The sequence below is a fragment of the Morus notabilis genome, unplaced genomic scaffold (assembly GCF_000414095.1).
Source record: "Morus notabilis unplaced genomic scaffold, ASM41409v2 Scaffold884, whole genome shotgun sequence".
NCBI classification, from domain to species: domain Eukaryota; kingdom Viridiplantae; phylum Streptophyta; class Magnoliopsida; order Rosales; family Moraceae; genus Morus; species Morus notabilis.
Window position 1 is genome coordinate 111,075 of NW_010361302.1, and position 18,140 is coordinate 129,214.

At 31.2% G+C, this 18,140-nt stretch overlaps 1 protein-coding gene across 1 annotated transcript; it reads right to left on the reverse strand.

Moving 5' to 3' along the window:
- Window positions 1–16,158: 16,158 nt before the first annotated feature.
- On the reverse strand, window positions 16,159–17,791 carry LOC21400373 (transcription factor bHLH52). The gene is made up of 2 exons (XM_010099258.1): window positions 17,069–17,791; window positions 16,159–16,353 (listed from the first exon to the last, which is right to left on the reverse strand). The coding sequence occupies exons 1-2, from the start codon at window positions 17,789–17,791 to the stop codon at window positions 16,159–16,161; spliced, it is 918 nt and encodes a 305-aa protein (XP_010097560.1).
- Between the last annotated feature and the right edge of the window lie 349 nt (window positions 17,792–18,140).

Genomic DNA, 18,140 nt, shown 5'->3' on the forward strand with positions numbered 1-18,140 from the left:
AATTGGTAACAATTATTTAATAATGATCTTAAAATATGTATTGTAAAGTATTTTAAGACTATCGTTACATAGCATAAAAATGTATTAGTCTCTAAACTTTACACATTACAATATAAGATTGATTCTTAATTGTGAAAAACCAAATAGCAACCCACACTGCGCATATATATATATAATGTAGTGCATCTTCGTGCCTTAAGATTATTTGACAGTTGGAAGGGTTCGTTTGGTTGGATGATTCAAATCATGTGATTCGAACTATTTTTGATTTACGTGTATTTTTTGTGAGAGAAAATACTGTAGCAAACCACGAATCATGATTCGAATCAGGGAACGAATCCCTCTAGTGCTGTAAAATAGGTTGGGTTCGTAGAAGGACTCATTTAACGAGGTATAATATTCGTGTTATTGTGTTGTGTTCTACCTGATCTATTATATGTATTATTAATTTTTGAGATAATTATAATATATGGTAAAATTTCATACCTTAACAAAATTTTCAAAATATGATAAATAGAGCAAAAATGACAGTCATTTCAAAATATGGGCTTTTCCGCAATTCTATGTTTCGTGGAATGTCATTCAGCAAAAGTTATGTGACACGTTGCTAACCTTTTACCGGCCTCAGTCGGTTTTATGTGGTGGGTGAACGTGTTTACGCATCTCGAAAAGAACTGTTTTGTAATATATTATTTAAAGTGAGGTATTTTTTTTTTTTTTTGAGAGATTTAGGCCTCGTTTCGCTGATTCGAGTTTAGAATTTAAATTTTGCTACAGTAAAAAGTTCTCATAAACAGTTACATCTAACTTTTTTGCTACAGTAAAAAGCTCTCACATAAAATCACATCTCAACTCGAATTCTAAACTCGAATCAACGAAACGAACGAGGTAGAGTTTGTTCGGTTGCATTTTTGAGTTATGATAATTTGAGTGTAGATTTTAAATTGAATTTGAATTATAATTTAAGTTAAAGTTGTAACTTGAATTTGTGTTTGGATGTGCATATTTGAGTTATGATATAAATTGAGAATCTATTTGAGTTTGTGTTTGAGTGCGTCAAAACTTGAATTTGTATTTATAGAGTATTTTAATAAAAACTCAATAGTGATGAAAAACTTTAATAGGATATATGGATGTGGTTTTATTCGTCTCTTTGTTGTAAACGCATAAAAAAATCATCTCAATCGGAATTAAAACGAAAAAATTATATTGTTTTTAAGAATAGAAAAAAAGGAGAAAGAGTCAAATATGCCAAAATTTGAGATGAATTAAAATTAATAGGCCAATAGTTTACATAAGTTAATAAATAGGCCAAATTACTGCTTTCATCCATAACTTGTCTGATTATGAACCATAACTTGACAAGTTATTGTCCATAACTTATTTGGTTATGAACCATAACTTGATAAGTTTGTCCATAACTTATCTAGTTATGAACCATAACTTGACAAGTTTGTCCATAACTTATCTGGTTATGAACCATAACTTGACAAGTTATGACCTATTAATTTCTATAACTAAAAATTGGCCTATATACTTTCTTAAGCTTTTCATATTGGCATATTTCTTACTATTTCTGTAGAAAAAATAATATTCATCAACTTGAGTTGAGTTTAAGAACTTGAGTTGAATGGAGAACTTGACATCAAATTTTATCCCCAAACTCAAATTAAAATTCGAGTTCAAACTCAAATTTTATAAAAGAACGTAAACTTGAATAAAGTTATAACATGAATTTAAACTTTTTTTTTAGTTTTGATCTAAAAGAACAAACTTTAAGGTTAGAAATGCAAGTCTGTGCTAATATATTATGAACTGTAGGGCTAAACTTATAATTTGAATTGGAAGTTGTAAGGAGAATGTAGTAAGTTTGATTACCAAATTATTAAAAAAAAGATTGAGATGGTTGTAACTTGTAACGCCGAAGCAGGCACTTGTAATAACGAAGCCTTCAAATGTATTCAGTACAAGAATGCGCTGGCTAGTGAAATATGCAAAGTGTGACCAAGTAAAGTTGTCGTTTTATATTTTGTTTGTCGTAGTAAATGACAAATTTATGGGTATGTAGACTGAGATACTCAGCCCGATTCATTTCACCGATTTGAATTTAAAATTTGAGTTTTACTACAGTAAAAAGCTCTCAGAAACAGTCACATCTAATTTTTTTGCTACAGTAAAAAAACTCTCACATAAAGTCACAACTCAATTCGAATTAAAAACTCCAATCAACGAATTAAACGGAAGCATGCACTTACGTTTATTATGCTTATTATATGTTTTGTTAATTTTTTTTTTTTTTTTTGCAATCTATGCTAAACAGTATAAATTTTAAAAATTTAACATCAAATAAAATTTGTTTATACAAAAAGTTAGTTAATTGCACATTTGAGTATTTTGTTCGTGTCAAGTTCGAGTCGACGCACATGTCACCCATTTAGTAAAAAGGTCGCTCAAATTTGTACCATTACACTTAATATATATAATTTGAGTGTTAATATATTTATTTAGTCCATTTATCTATATTTGAAATTGTTAATATAGGTCACAAATCTTATATTTTTCATGTTATTCAAATTAAATCTATTAAGAAATTGTCAAAAAATGTTTGTCCATATTAATATATATATTTAAATAAAAAAATTTAATAAATCAAGTCGATTTGAGTTAATTTCTTGTCATTTGTGTCTTGATATTTATGTCGTAATCCATATTGCCACCCTAGAGTAGAGGATAAGATTGTTCGAGTACTAATACATATGAGTAAAAACACATAAAATTACTACAAAAATATAGGTTGTCCAACACAATACAGAATGTAAAATAATAGAATTGCCCGTTTAGTTCGTTGATTCGAGTTTTTAATTCGAGTTGAGATGTGATTTTATGTGAGAACTTTTTATTGTAGTAATAAAAAGTTAGATGTGATTGTTTCTAAAAGCTTTTTATTGCAACAAAACTCGAATCGGTGAAATTAATGGGGTCTTGTGTACCCTAAAAACTTGAGGATAAACCCTAGTGTTGCTGAGAAAAGTACTGTCTTTGGAAGTCTGGTGAAAACGGTGTTGTTTCTCCTGAGAAATTCCAGTAGATGGTATGACTTGTGAGAGGCTGAATGATTTATATTGATGATATGGATAAGTGCCTGAGTTGTGTGGATGATTTGCCTACTATTGTGTTGGGTCATTAAACCAAATGTTAGAGCTGAATTGTTGTGTAGCTGCATTAGGTTGTAAAGATTGGCTTGGATACACGTTCATCACCTTGTCAGTTACTTATGGATTTTTTCATCCACAATTATCAATAATCAAATGACTCTCTATATGGTTGAAAAAATAAATTATTAACTTATACATTAGCGAGATCTTTTTTATGATCGTATAAAATTTATGCTATAACAATACTGGTGCAACCAGTTAATTTAAACCATTTCAAAATATAAACAGAGTTTGAGAGAGAAAAAAAAAAAAGAGTTTTCATGGATAGAGGCTTGGTGTATCGTGAGGCCTTTGCTCACCAAATTTTATTTATAAGCTCGTTATTGGATGCTGAGTCTATACTGGGGTTAGTGCCACAAGTGTAGAGAACGGTTATCAGATCGATTCTATGATAGGAAAAGGGTCATCGTTGGTCTTGATGTGCTTATCTGTCAGCGAAATATTTCTTAGAGTAGAAACTTATCTATGAATTACTGTTTACATTTTTTTTTTTCATATTTTAAAATATATTATCCATTTTAAAGAAAAGATCTTTCCTCAAAATAATGAGGAAAACAATAGAGCAATGAAAAAATCAAAGCAAAAAAATTATTCAAAAATATTCATACGTTGATAATTTATACTTGAGCTGAAAAAAGTACCAATATTCCCTATAATAGCATTTCCTATTTTTAAATCCAGAACATAACTTTCAATGTCAATAGGTAGCCGGTTAAAGGAAAACTTACATGCCCTAGGATGCCCTCAAAACTCACCGTTCGATTAATATAAAATTATAAATAAAGTCACATCGTGGATTTGTACGGTCCAGATAGTGTCTGTGGAATAGGTGGAAATACAATTTTGTTGGACTGTAGCCGTGCCCGTTATAAATATAGTCATTATTTTAATGATATTAAAATTTTACTATTTTTTTAATTTTTTAAAATTTTTTACTATATTTAAACTTTATTATTGAAATTTTGTTATATTTATAAAGAGCCCTTATGTGTTTGTGTCGTATTGTGCTGATCCATAAGTCTATAATTATTGGCCTGACACAATCTATTGGCCCATTTTCTTACTTGACACGTTGTGCTAAATTGTGTTACTCCATTTAATCATACTGGCCCGTTGAGTTACTTGTCAAATTTAACATTAGCTTTTATATATTTGGTTTTTTTTTTTTAAAAAGAATATTTAAAAGGATTATTGTAAATATTCTTTTGTAAATGACTTAAAAACACATAAGAAATATATGATAATATTAAATATATATATATATATATATCACAATGATATCTCAACTCAATGGTCAGTTGGTACATACTCAACCATGAATGATTTGTAATTACTCATCACTTAAGAAAATAAAACTATTTCAAACTTTTCCAAATGAAATCATTTCATTCACTATTTGTGAAGAATCTAATGAAAAAGAATGACTTTTTTTGTGTTACTTATATTTGAATGCAATTCTCACGTAATTGGTATTTTAGATAGTGAATTAAGTATATTGAAGAAAAAGTGAATTAAATGAAAATTTATAGACTTCACTTGCCAAAGGTGTTGCGCCTAACGTGTCAGTGTGTCGTGTTGTGTCATATCATGTACATAGACTGTGTTGCGTTGTATTTAGCCTAATATATGTCCCAACACTTAAGCGTAACACAATTCATATCATTGAACATGGCCAACAAATTAATCACATGTTGTGTCGTACCGAATACGTGTTGTACCGTCGCGTTTCCTAATTAATTCCTTAACGTCAATTTTTTTTTTTTTTTTTTTTTTTTTTTTTTTTTTTTTTTTTTTTTTGTGATTTTGCTAAATGCAAAAATAGAAATATGTGAAACTTGTCTTCACTATTGGTCTTATAGTATATAGAGTGATGCGAAGTGAGAGGTACTTGAAAGGCAGAATAGACTTTTAGCAGCAATTAATAGAAACTCTATTAGAGAATAAACTTGGCGCAGCAAATTCTTATTTTCTTCCTCCTTTTGTTTCTCAGATTATTTTTTTTTAACAACCAAAAATTTTATTAAACGTGATATGGGGAGGAAAAAAATGTGTGGCACTATCTCCACTTTTGGGTTTATTCCACAGTCATGAGAGGTTAAAGGGCACAAGAAACTTTACGCAGCAAATGTAGGACAAACAGTATTCTAATTACGTATAGGTTTGGGTAAAACTTTAAAGAAAGATGTAATCATGATCTAATGAGTTTCGAATATCATTAATATAAGGGTTAATTTCACTTTTGGCCCCTTAACTATGCAAGTTGTCCTATTTTGGCCCCTAAACTTTGAAACATGATAGATCACATCCCTGAACTACACAACTATTGTCTCATTTTAGCCCTTCCATCATAAAAACCATTAAATCCTAACGGAATTTAGGCAAATGACAATTTTGCCCTTTACCTCTATAAATTTTGTCTTTGTTGTATAAGCTTTACTAGCTTCTTTTTATTTTTTTTTATCTTTTTCAGATGTTTTATATTTTACGAGTGTGGTTATTGTGAATTAAATGAAGGGAAAAAAATTCATAAACAAAACAGGGGAAAAACAACTTAGAACTATGGTTTCAAAAGACTTCACATCAGTAAACATAAAATGCTAAAATCCATATAACAATTGTCTTACGTATCCAAAATATCAAGCCTGCCAAATAAGTTACCAAAAAATGTTTGAAAAACCCACAAAAGAAATCTATTTTAACATCCATATTTGACTTCAAATTGTTAATTGGCCTTATCCTTTCCCTTAGATTGTGAGGATGCATATGACTGAGTACTGTCATTTGAAGGGCGATTCTTCCTCATCTACAAAGGCCATAACAACAAATATAAGTCTAGGTTAGGGGATAAATATACATGTATATATGTGTGTGTGTGTGTGTCTTTATAGGGATAAAAATTTTGCAAAAGAAATAAAAAAAAAAAAAGAAGAGAAATACGGAGACAAAAAGAAAACAAAAATAACAACAAAAACAAAAGAAAAAAAAAATCAAGTAATGGTCTTACAGTTATTTGTGTTCCGGTCCTACCAGGTTGCTTTTTATAAGTTGGAGGAACCATTGGCTTCAAACCAGACTTTTAGAAGCATAGTGATTGGATTGACAATCTCAGCATATGCTCTTGACCAAGCATCTTTCTTGTAGAATGCATTGGTATAGTCAATTGGATCCTCATTTCTATAGAGGATTGCTGCAACTGCATGGACACATGGAATGCCATTCAAGTCCCACTTGCGGCAAGAGCAAGATCTTGCTGCCAAGTCCAAAGCGTGCAAATAAATGTCTGTAATTACGAGAGTGCAATTCCAAGGATGGTTAACTTGATATTTCAACTGACCTGCGCAGTAGGTGTTAAACCATGCAGACCCTTCTTGCTAGCTTCAATGATGCCAAATATTTTTGGCCCAACATCACTAATCCACTTCTGAAGATATTGCCTCTGTTGGTTGTTGAATCTAAGCATGAACCACATCCGCAGTTTCTCCAATAATACCAGTATAGGTTTCTCTCTTACTGCTAGCACTGCATTGTACACTTTGTCCAATCCCGAAAATGAGGCATAGCCCATTGCTTGGAATCCTTCTGAATGAGCCAATTATATGCTTCCTCGTTTTCCTTCATAATCTCTTCCATATAAAATTGAAATCTGGCCACTGTGGAAGTTTTTGCTGCATTCATCATATTTTCTTTCATTGATTCACCTTTAAAGCGTCCCTTAAAATTATTGCAAAAGTGTCTAGCGCAATAACGGTGTTCAGCAAGCTCCAATTGTTCCTCCTTTGCTTTTACAAGCCCTTTTTGGTTTGTCCCAAACACATTGACAATGTTAAGGTCACCTTTGAGTATATCAATGAACCAGTTCCATGTTTCCTTGGTCTCACCCTCCACGATTGCAAAGCATGATGGGGAGCAAAAGGTTAAAGTGATTAGTAGGAATTGACTAAAACGCCCTTTATCAAAAAAACCATGCGAGAATCACATGTCTAATTCCGTTAGGATTTAACGGTTATTGCGATGGAAGGACTAAAATGAGATAAGTTGTGTAATTCAGGAGTGTGATCTGTCATGTTTAAAAGTTTAGGGGCTAAAATGGGACAACTTGCATAGTTTAGAGGCCAAAAGTGAAATTAACCCTTAATATAATGTTGTGGCGTCTTATGGAAAACACCTTGCGGCACAAAATCAGTAACCTAAAAGTGATGTTGACAGAGAATGAAACTATAATTACTATATATGTTTTATAATCTAGCATGTTCATTCCTTTTGCCTCATAGGATAAGTGGTCTTGGATATGTATTATTTATTTTTCTTGAAGAGGAAATCAAACAATGAATTAAGGAGCCGCAATCTTCTTAAGAGATTTCCAAATAGAGGATTGAAACAACTAAAAAAGAGGAATAAGAGAGCGGTATTGCGCTGATTTCTTTATCTCAACTAATATTCAACACAGTAGTCAAAAAATTAATTATTACATTCCGGACCAGTACAGTGTTGATTTCTTTATCTCATTTATTTAATACGAGAACTTTTACAGGGACTCAATTTTAATTCAAATAATTCAATATAAAAGTTACCTAATTAAACCAGTTATAAAATAGTTTTCCTATATTAAATAAAAACCATAAACATTAATTTAACCAATTTATATTGAGTTAATTATACAATTACTTCAATCAATAAATTACTCATGAATTATTAATTCAACTTATTTATTTTAAATTAATCGAACAATTGATTTGACCGATAAATTACTCATGAATAATCACCAATCCTATCATCTAATTTTAAACATGTTGTAGAAATAACATAAGTTACCAATATGTAGGAAATACGCCGTATCGTATAATGAAAATATATGAGCTAGCAGAGGAATCTGATGGACACATGCAGATCAAGCTCCTGTAATCATGATAGTACTTGTTTACTGACAAGTTCGTCTCATGATTATAAATTCTACATATATTCTACTAAAAGCCTAGAGTTACACTCTCAATCTATATAATATATTTATGAAAATCAATTAGCTATTATAATGTTTAGCATCTCCATAGGATATATGTGGAGGTCAATTTCCAACTGTCAATTTGTATTAGGGGTTAATTAATGACCAATTTGCGGAGTGGTAGATGTTTGATCTGTCTACCTAAGATTGATCTAGTGGATGAGCGATAAAGTAAAGTGTGAAAAATAAAGATACATCGAAATTAATAATGGTTCACTTGTAATAAGAGGGCTAAATCCACTATAGTGTTTGGTTTTCAACTATGTATGTAGAGTATAACAAGAGAGCATGGTAAAGCTTAAAAGAGACAATAATGGAGGACAAGGAGAGAATAAGGCGCTCTAGGGCGTGTTACAGAGGTAAAGCATGAGTTGGGATGTCATTGGGCGTCTTGGAATGTCCTTTGTGCTGAAGGACGACCTACTTTTATAGTTGTAAACTCAAGTTGCTCATTTAAGACTAGTGTTCCTTTCTTGAATAAAGTTGACTTTTCGGATTGTGTCTTTATTTAACTTTTCTTATAGAATTTGTATCTTCTGAGAAGTTGGACTACCTTTGGTGTGATTTAGTAGCTTCTCAAAATTCTGAATTAGAAGATTCTTCAAAAGATTCTCAAAATTTTCTTTGAAGCAGTTGACCCCTCCGCTTTGCTGAGCAATCGTAGTTGATTCCATATGCTGAAGTCGTTCTAGGTTAATCTTGGATTTGAATTATCTTTTAGATGTCTTGGGCTGTTGAATCCTTCTAGATGGTCTCCTTGATTAATGGGTCTAGTCGACTCGAGTTGACATGTGTACAGTAGAGATTGAGCGATGAAATCGGATCCCTACCGTAAGCCCCATATTCCTTTAGTTGATGTAATCAGCTACGGAGTAATCAGTCGACTCGGTCGACTTCTCTCTTATGTGATTCAATCAACTCCATTTAGTCTTTAATGGCAATTGTTTCGTTTGAGCAATGAGCTCTTATTCTATATTAGAGTTTAAGAAGAGATGAGAAGAAAAATGAGGAAGATGAAAAAATGCCTTTGAATGATCGTTATCATCGACAACCCAACGTAACTTCCATCATAGGCTCCTGCACATATTTACGTTCGTGCACGTTTACTTTCAATAATCCCAAGAGGCTTTCACTTCAACACGTCTCGTGATCGCTTAGAGCCCTTCTTCCATTAATAGGTACTCCCAATACGTTGACAACATGCCCTAGCATAGCCTTTTCCGCAGGAACATCCACAATAGATCCAGTGTGCTTGATAAGATCTCCTTCTTTTTGCTCATTATCTAACTAATTATGCTGATATTCATTCTAATGATTTTATTTGGTTCTAGTGATTTTATTTGGATAGGTATTTAACCGAGTTTTATTGATTCTTTTGTACTTAATAATTTGGCAATTGAGTAATGAAATTCCAATTTCTCTTCAATATATATATATATATATATATATATATTAATTAATAGCAATCAAATACTAAAATGTCATATTTTATACTTGATGATAAATTTGTCACACTGTATAAAATACAGTAAATTCAGCACAACAAATTACATTACAGATCCTCTTAACTTTCAAAAATTTAGTTAATTCTGATATCCAAATTATGCACCTTATACCATTTTGACAGATAAGCTTCAAAACATTACGAATCACACAATCTATAAAAGAGTCTCACATTTGACTTTCACGACTAAATCTATACCTTCCTACCAAGAAAGAATGGGTTGTTTTAGGGGGCGTTTCGTCACCGCCATTTCATCGATTCTTTTCTTTTATTTTTAATTTCCACCATTTCTTGTTTTTTTTTTTCTTTTTGCTTCTTTCTTTTCTTCTTTTTATTTTTTATTTTATCTTTTTTCTCTCTTCTTTCTTTTTCTTGTCTACACTTTTTATAGTATTATCTTTTTTATCCTATTATAGATATTTTTTTTTTGTCTTCCTCTTTTGTTTTCATTCTTATCCATTTTGTCCTATTATACTTTTTTTTTTTAATTCCTCCAAATGATATCATAATAAATATATTTTTTATTTTTACGGATAAAATCTCACATGCTTATCTGCACGGTTTTAACTAGTGTATTTAAAAATAAAAATGAAAGGAATTTACGCAATCTCATTAGCTAGCCAAGAGGCGTATAAGGTTTGAATTTATTGTATCTTTTTATCAATTATACAAAATAGCGTGATGCTAAATGTTAAGAATGTCTCTCTTAACTCCTCACGTGACGCCCACATCAAACTATTTTCTTCACATATCAAACAAACACACGACTTAGTGGCTATTAGAGTAAAAATAAAATAGGGGGATAAAATTCGAGGGAAATATATAAGATTTGTCTGCTGTAATTTACACACTTTACCAGAGGAAATATCATATTGCCTTATGATTATGGAATTATAAAAGAAAAAAAAAACTGTACTATTTTAAAAAATAGTCATTTGCCTTATAAGGAGGGTCAAGAGACAGAAATTTTGATAAATCCAGAAAATAATAATATTTCAGAACTTCGTAGGTATCAAATGATTAAATTTATAAGCATAAATTTAATTGCTTCAAAAGTAACAAACTAAGTTAATCTTGAATTGTAAGTTTTATAAATGTTGCTCTTGTACTCACTTCCAGTATAACATTAAATTTTCCAAATAGAAAGTAGAGCTATGCATTGGAAGAAAATTATGGTCAAGGTGTTCGGTTTTATGTTGTTATTCATTCCAACTACAATTATAGCGCTAGCTCCTGGCTCTATTTCCTCTCCCAATTTCCCTCATACTTCATATGATGGATTAAACAACATATTCTTAAAAAGATCAAATCTCAAGAATCAAAAATTGTATTTTATCTTGCGTGACAAATCCATGCTTGATTGGACACTCGAGAGTTCCAAATGAGTTTGGACAATGTGCATATAATTGGTCTGTGCGTTGTCTCCACCATTGAATTTACTGTCCAGCGTTCTTTGATGCATGATATTGAATCGTTTGTTTCATTGCAAATGTGTGTGTATCTATATATATTATTATTATTATTATTATTATATCAAAATAATAAACATAAAATTGAAGAGAGTTTTCAAACTTGATGATCTGTTGTGGATGGCCTATTTTCAAAATTATATCAAAATACGCCCTTTATTATTATTTATTTATTTATTTATTATTATTATTATTTTTTTTGTAGAAAATGATAGAAATCTTCAGAACCAAAAAAGAAAAAGAATATATATATATATATATATATTCAATCGGAAACGGAGGAATGACGATAGAGGAGTATCGTGCACATTTTAGCGCATTTGGGCATTATCTAAGGTATTATAACATTAATGAGTAGTATAGCAACATTACTAAGCAATATAGCAACATTACTAAGCAAACTAGGTTCATATTTTCCAGACAAATTTTATTATTTTAAGTTGTTGTAATAAAAAAAAAATTATATCAATTAAGACCGCCATTTAGTTGTCATGTGATTAGGTACATGTAACCTAATTGCATCATATGTTTAAGATGTTGTGCAAGCAATTTTCATAGCACGTACATGCGAGAACCCTTCCTGAGATCGGTCTCAAATGCCCAACATACGAGACAATCGCTGGCCTGGAGATAGAATGTTCGAGCTTGCTCTCAAAATTGAGGAATGCTCTTTTTGGTATAGAGATTGTTGCACAGGACCCATGAGTACTTTGTTGCTATCTTTGCGGTGATGTATTAGGTTTTGTTAACGTGAACAAGATTCTCCTTATTTAAGAGTGTTCTTCAGCACCTGTGAAAAATTAGCTCAAAAGTAAATAGTTTTGGAATCATGTGAAAACTCGTAATATGTGGCCCAAAAGGGTGATATTGATTTCCCTATAAACAGGAAGCAGTTTATTAGAGTGAAGGGTGGAGACCGGAGAGCGAACTCAATACGTCCTAACTCTTCAGTAGTTAGCACAACCCAAGGAAGGAGCTTCTTCGTCACTGCACGACTGAATATATATGTTAATTTACTAATCCATTCTAAAAGCTTAAGCTCTTAGGAGGTAGGCCAACAATAGTTTTATACTTTAACACACTCTCCCTCACGTGTGAGCTGGACAATGGGCAATCGTAAATTAATTAGAGAGCCCAACATGTGAATATTTAAGCCCGAGATATATTAAAAACTCAACACATGATGACCATTTTAAATGGGGATAAAGAGTGCAATTACAGGGGTTTGAACTCAGGACCTCCCGCTCTGATACCAAGTTAGTTTACCAATCCATCCCAAAAGCTTAAGCTCTTAAGAGGTGAGCCAACAATAATTTTATACTTTAACAGTAGTTAGCACAACCCAAGGAAGGAGCTTCTTCGTCACTGCACGACTGAATATATTTGATATATATAAATATATATTTAGGGGAGAAAATAAATAAACATCCTTTAAAATGTATGGGTATTGAATTTTTATTCTTTACACTTAATTAATAACTTGTAGTTAAAGAACTATATTAGTCAAAAGATATTAATAAAGAATAAATGATAAAAATCTTAGAATCATATATTTAAAAGGTGAGTTCACCAACTTTCTCTGGAGGATAATTTAAGCATTATATTTTTAATTTTGTCTTGGTTTTTTCTCTTTCCTTCTTTTTTAAGCGGCTCTAAATTCATGGAACTTAAACACAATAAAATGAAGACAATTATTTGCTGTTAGGGATAATGATAAAATTTTATAATGCGGGAATTCACTCCAAGTTTTTACAACTGCTGATATTACTTGTATTTTACTAATTAGTGCAATTGCACAAAATATCACCATTTTGATCACCATCATACGGAATTTTTTGTTATCATTTTTTGTTTTCGTTGTCATTTTTTTGTGAAAGGAAGGTCAAAATATCAGTTTGAGACTTTTTTATTCTTCTCTTCTTGAAACTCTCTCTCTCTCTCTCTCTCTCTCTCTCTCTCTCTCTCTCTCTCTCTCTATATATATATATATATATATATACACACGCAAATGGGGCGAAGCATGATTTTTAAATGATAACAGCTTTTAGAGTACATCAACAAAGCAGATAAATGGTGAGCAATATGAATTAAGGAGATTTTCTAGTATGTCTGATGTACTGATAAATTAAGTTTTTCTTATGTTAAATCTGTATATTTTTTAATTTTTACATAATTTTTTACAAATTCAACGAATAAAAAACTTAACATACGTACTAAAGAAGGTCCCTATAAATTATTATAGGATGGCTGATTTGAGAAATGACCCCACCCAATTGGACCATCATTCTCAAATACTTGCTGTTTGTTCCCACGAAAACAATTGAAACAAATAGTAGGTACGTATGAATTCATGCAAGAGAACTGTGACGTAAGCAGAGGTGTCAAATAATTAGTCATTTGGTAGAGTTTTTGCTTTTGTTAAAAATCTGTAGAAAAAGAGAAGCCAGCAAGTGTTTGAAACCACATTTTTAATAGAGCTTTAATAGGTCAAAATAATTTTAAATTATCTAATAAACAATAAGAATATTGGAATAAAATTTATACAAATTTTAAAATCTATTTAAAAGATTGTTTTATTTTTTTAGAATTCACATTTTGTGGCCTTGACTGTTCTTCTAGTGGGTTCACTCTTCTAACAGATTATTCGAACACTTTTAAAAGTAGTTCTCAGACTCAGAAAACTAAAAGCAGCTTCAATAAAGGTCTACCAAACTGGCACTTCCTACGTAGTTGACTACTGTAAAATTAAAAGAAACTTTATTAAAGAACATCTAATTTAAGGAAACTTTTATGATCTCAGGAGAAAAATTCTCGACACAATACTGGAAAATACAATTACTTGTGAATTATACGTTGAAATTTACAAACTTTAAACATTGGAGTTATCACTATACGAAAATCAATTTATAAGGCAGGACGCGGTCACTACTACAAAACATTGGTATTTATGTTATATACCCTCATGATCATGTTCTTGGTTGGCTTTGTGATTGTTTAAAAAATATTAAAATTCTGTTGTGCAACTCGTTGCCGTTTTTCTAACAATTAGTATCAAAGTCAGGGTTATTTTGTTCATGATTATACTATGTACATAGATTAATGATCTAAAATATCTCCTTGTGTTTGAATTGAGATTTTAGAGCATTGAAACTCTGAGATTTCTATATTTTTGTTATCATGAATGTATGGTTAATGGTTATTAAATAATTATTATTGATTATAATTTTTTGGTTAATTATCAATGGTTTATAATAATTTAATTTTTGCAGGCTATGGTTCCTTAGAGTTTAGAATGGTTGTATAGGAATTTCTTTTTGGTTATATAATTAGAAATACGGTCTATCATCGCCGTTAGGTTTATTTTATTTTCTTTTGTAGAATTTTTGTAAACTAGTAACAGTATAGGAATTTTTTTTATGTCAAATTCTTGTTGGAGATTTATCTTGAAGACAGAATATGTGAATATTTCTAATGTTCTTGGTTTATAAAATTATTTTGTGTTTGAATTAATTGAAAAACTGCTTGGATTATGATTTTTTGGATTTTTACGATAATTTTTCAGAATTATCAAAAATCTGAAAAATTTAAAAAATCTGGAATTTTTGGTGCACAGGCACCAGTCGACCGGTGAGATTATATGGGATTTGGTACCGGTCGACCGGATGCAACGCGGAACGCCTATTTTTGCAGTTTTTGAGATTTTATTAAGAACACAAAATTTATTTTATGATGACCAAAATTTGATCATGATCAAGAATAAAAGAGCAACTGGGAAGATTCAAAATAAAAAATATGTTTTGATTATTTTTTATAATCTTTATTTTTCTTCTTTCTAGAATGGAAGCATAATATTACAGTTGATTATCAAAATCCAGAAATAGAGTTACTCGTAAAGTATTTTGTGCTTAGATAACAATCCGCGAGAGAACGAAAACCTTATACAATGTTCACTAAAATTTGGGAGGACTAAAAATGTTCTCCTCAATTGGAGTAGAAACAAATGAGAGCCCAGAGAGATTAGCAGAAAAATTGGTAAAGAGTAGGGTGACAAGTGTTATTCCCATTCCAATTTGTTTATAACATCAATTTAAATCAATTTTGAAAACGACAAATTTTTGTTTTTCTATTTTTAAAACAAAAAATGGTATAACCACGTGTGCTTTCAAAACACGTTTCTGTCTTTTGTTACCCTAATACTTTACCAAAATAACAAAGATACCCCTTCTATTAGTTTACCATTAAAAATTTTAAAGTGTAAGAAATGGTATAACAACGTATGTGTACAAAAAAATTTCTAAAATATATATATATAATCTTGAAATGATGTTTTTACCCTTATTTAACATCAAAAAGTGAGTTTAATTATTATTTTTCTTCAAAAGACCCTTTGTTTGAAGAACGTTCCCCATCCACTAAAGTAGCATAGTTTTTTTTTTTTAAAATGCAAATTGCACATCTTTTTCTACAATTCTTTTCTTTTTTTTGTGGTAATAACCATTCTTTCAAATAATAATAATAATAATAATAATAATTCTTCTTGAACTAACAGTTATTCGTACAACATATTATGACCATCTAAGGTGTGCAGTTTTTTTTTTCTGTTTTTTTCTTTTCATTTTTTTAGGGTGGGGAATGTAATCTCTAGTATTGAATATTTACGTGCATAGAGTGCAGCTGTCACGTATATACATAACTAAAAAGCTTCAATCGATCTAAAAAACTTTTTAACTTATATATAACTCAAGGACGATATTTGAACAACAGACACTGAATCTTGCTAGCTAGTGAAACATTTCTTGAAAATTATAAATTTTCAAGAAAGTTAGATTAATACCTATATAGTAAATGAAAAGGGACTAATTCACAGAAAAGAAAGAAAAAAAAATGTTACAAAATTAATAAATCAAAAGAACAACGCCAAAAGTAAATTAGCTTTTGTTAGGTGGACACCATCTATATTGTCACTTTGTATCAGCCATTGATCTGCAGCAAGTGCTCAATGTCTTCAAAGAAGGATTTTGATTGGATCTCATGATTGTTTGCTAGGGCTTGAACGAACTCTTTGGGAACCAAGCATTTCTCATCTGAGTACAACTTTTCCTGAATAATTGGAGATGCTAAAACTTGCAGTTCTTTTATATGCACTAACGATTGTTCTCTCTGCTCCTGCTTGTATAAATACAAAAAGGAAAAGGCAAAAAAAAAAAAATATATATATATATATATTAGACATATATATGGAGGGTTTTGTAAAAATGACTCAATAGGAAAATTTTCTTAGTAAAATAACTTTTCAAAAATTTGTATTTACAAAATGATTGCAGAACGACCATTTTTTATAAAAAAACGACCGAATGATCATTCTTCACAAAAAATAAAAAAAAGTCATTTTGTTAATTTCACTTTGTTAGATAATCATTCTAATAAATTTCTCCATATATAAATATATGTTAATGTTAGATTAATTTATTATTGAATTTAGAACGGTGAGAGTAAACGGCAAAAAGAAAAAAGAAAAAGTTAACCGAATATTAATTTCCTCATCATTTATACAAACAAACAAAAGTTTTTTTCTCGAAAACTCTCATAAATAGCAGCACAAAAACCTAAAGACGAGAAATAAATAAATGCATTCATGGTTCTTAATAAAAGCGATCACCAGAAGCGCCAGACAAGGATTTCATTCTTAAAACAACATTTAATGAGTAACAAAAGAAAAACTGGTAGATATAATAACGAGTATTGAAAAAAAAAATGTAAAGTAAAGAGTATGTATTATGGGAAAGCTTAACGAACATGTATATATAATTTCGAGTCTTTGCACTGCCTACAAAAGGGAAGAAATTAAAGACGACAACTCCTTTAAGGAAGTGGAAATTACCCGAATTGATCGTATGAGCAGAAGAACAGCAAGTTGAGCCTGCAAGAACTTGACGTACTTATAAGCAGCTTGGAACATCTCAGCAGTCTTCATCTTGTTCCCACCTGGAATCAGCTTTCCTAGCTCCTGAGTCTTCTCCGTTATCTTTCTCCTCCTCTCTCGGGCCGCGATGCTCTGCGCTGACACCGCAGTAGTACTAGTACTACCGCTACTACTATTGCCTCTTTTCATGTCACTCTTCATCTCCTGGTTTCCACAAGCATTAAAGACTAGTGCTTGTGACGACGGGAAAATGTTTACATCTCTCCAACTTGGATTTGGCACAAACGCAGCATTCGAGAGCTCAGAAGCATAAGTGAAACGACAGTGATTTTCGGACGTAGTAATCTTTTGTCGTTTGGGGTGACGTGCTTCTTCATCCTGAGAATTAACATAGGGTTTTTTTGGAGAGAGAGAAACTAAGCTGTGTTCTGCTGTGGAGTAGAAGTTCGGAAGAAAAGCTGTACTGCAATCCTTGACATTCGTATCGAAGAGTGAATCGATGGAAGTGTTGGAAAGTGACAGATTATTATCATCGTCGAAATCGAAGAAAAAGGATGAATCCAGCTCTGTCTGTGTTTGTGGAAAGTTGATATAACTCTCTGGGCTAATCAGACTTTGGAGAGAAGAAGAGCCCAAATTGTAGCAAAGCTTAGAGCCATGGAGATAAAAGATAGACGTCATGCGTGAGATTATTATGTATCAGAAGACAAATAACTGGAGGAAAATCATGACAAAGGTTGGAAAGAAAAGTATTTGAAAAGATATTGTCTTGTCTTGTGTAGTTTGACGAGACTACGAACTAAATTATCAAACTATACAAACTAATAACCATACGAATCTGCCGACCGATAGTTAGAAGTTAGAACTTTTAAGAGAGAGAGAGAGAGAGAGAGAGAGAGAGTGAGTGAGTGAGAGAGAGATGGAGAGAGAGAGAGACTGAGAGAGAGAGAGATGGAGAGAGATGGAGAGAGAGAGGGAGAGAGGGAGAGAGAGAGAGAGAGAGAGAGAGAGAGAGAGAGAGAGAGAGAGA

What these genes read in the sequence shown, in the direction of transcription:
- LOC21400373 (XM_010099258.1), bottom strand. Translation starts at nt 17,791, where the DNA reads ATGACGTCTATCTTTTATCTCCATGGCTCTAAGCTTTGCTACAATTTG. An exon ending in TGCTCATACGATCAATTCGG is followed by an intron (nt 16,354 to 17,068) that starts GTAATTTCCACT and finishes TTATACAAGCAG; the next exon opens with GAGCAGAGAGAACAATCGTT.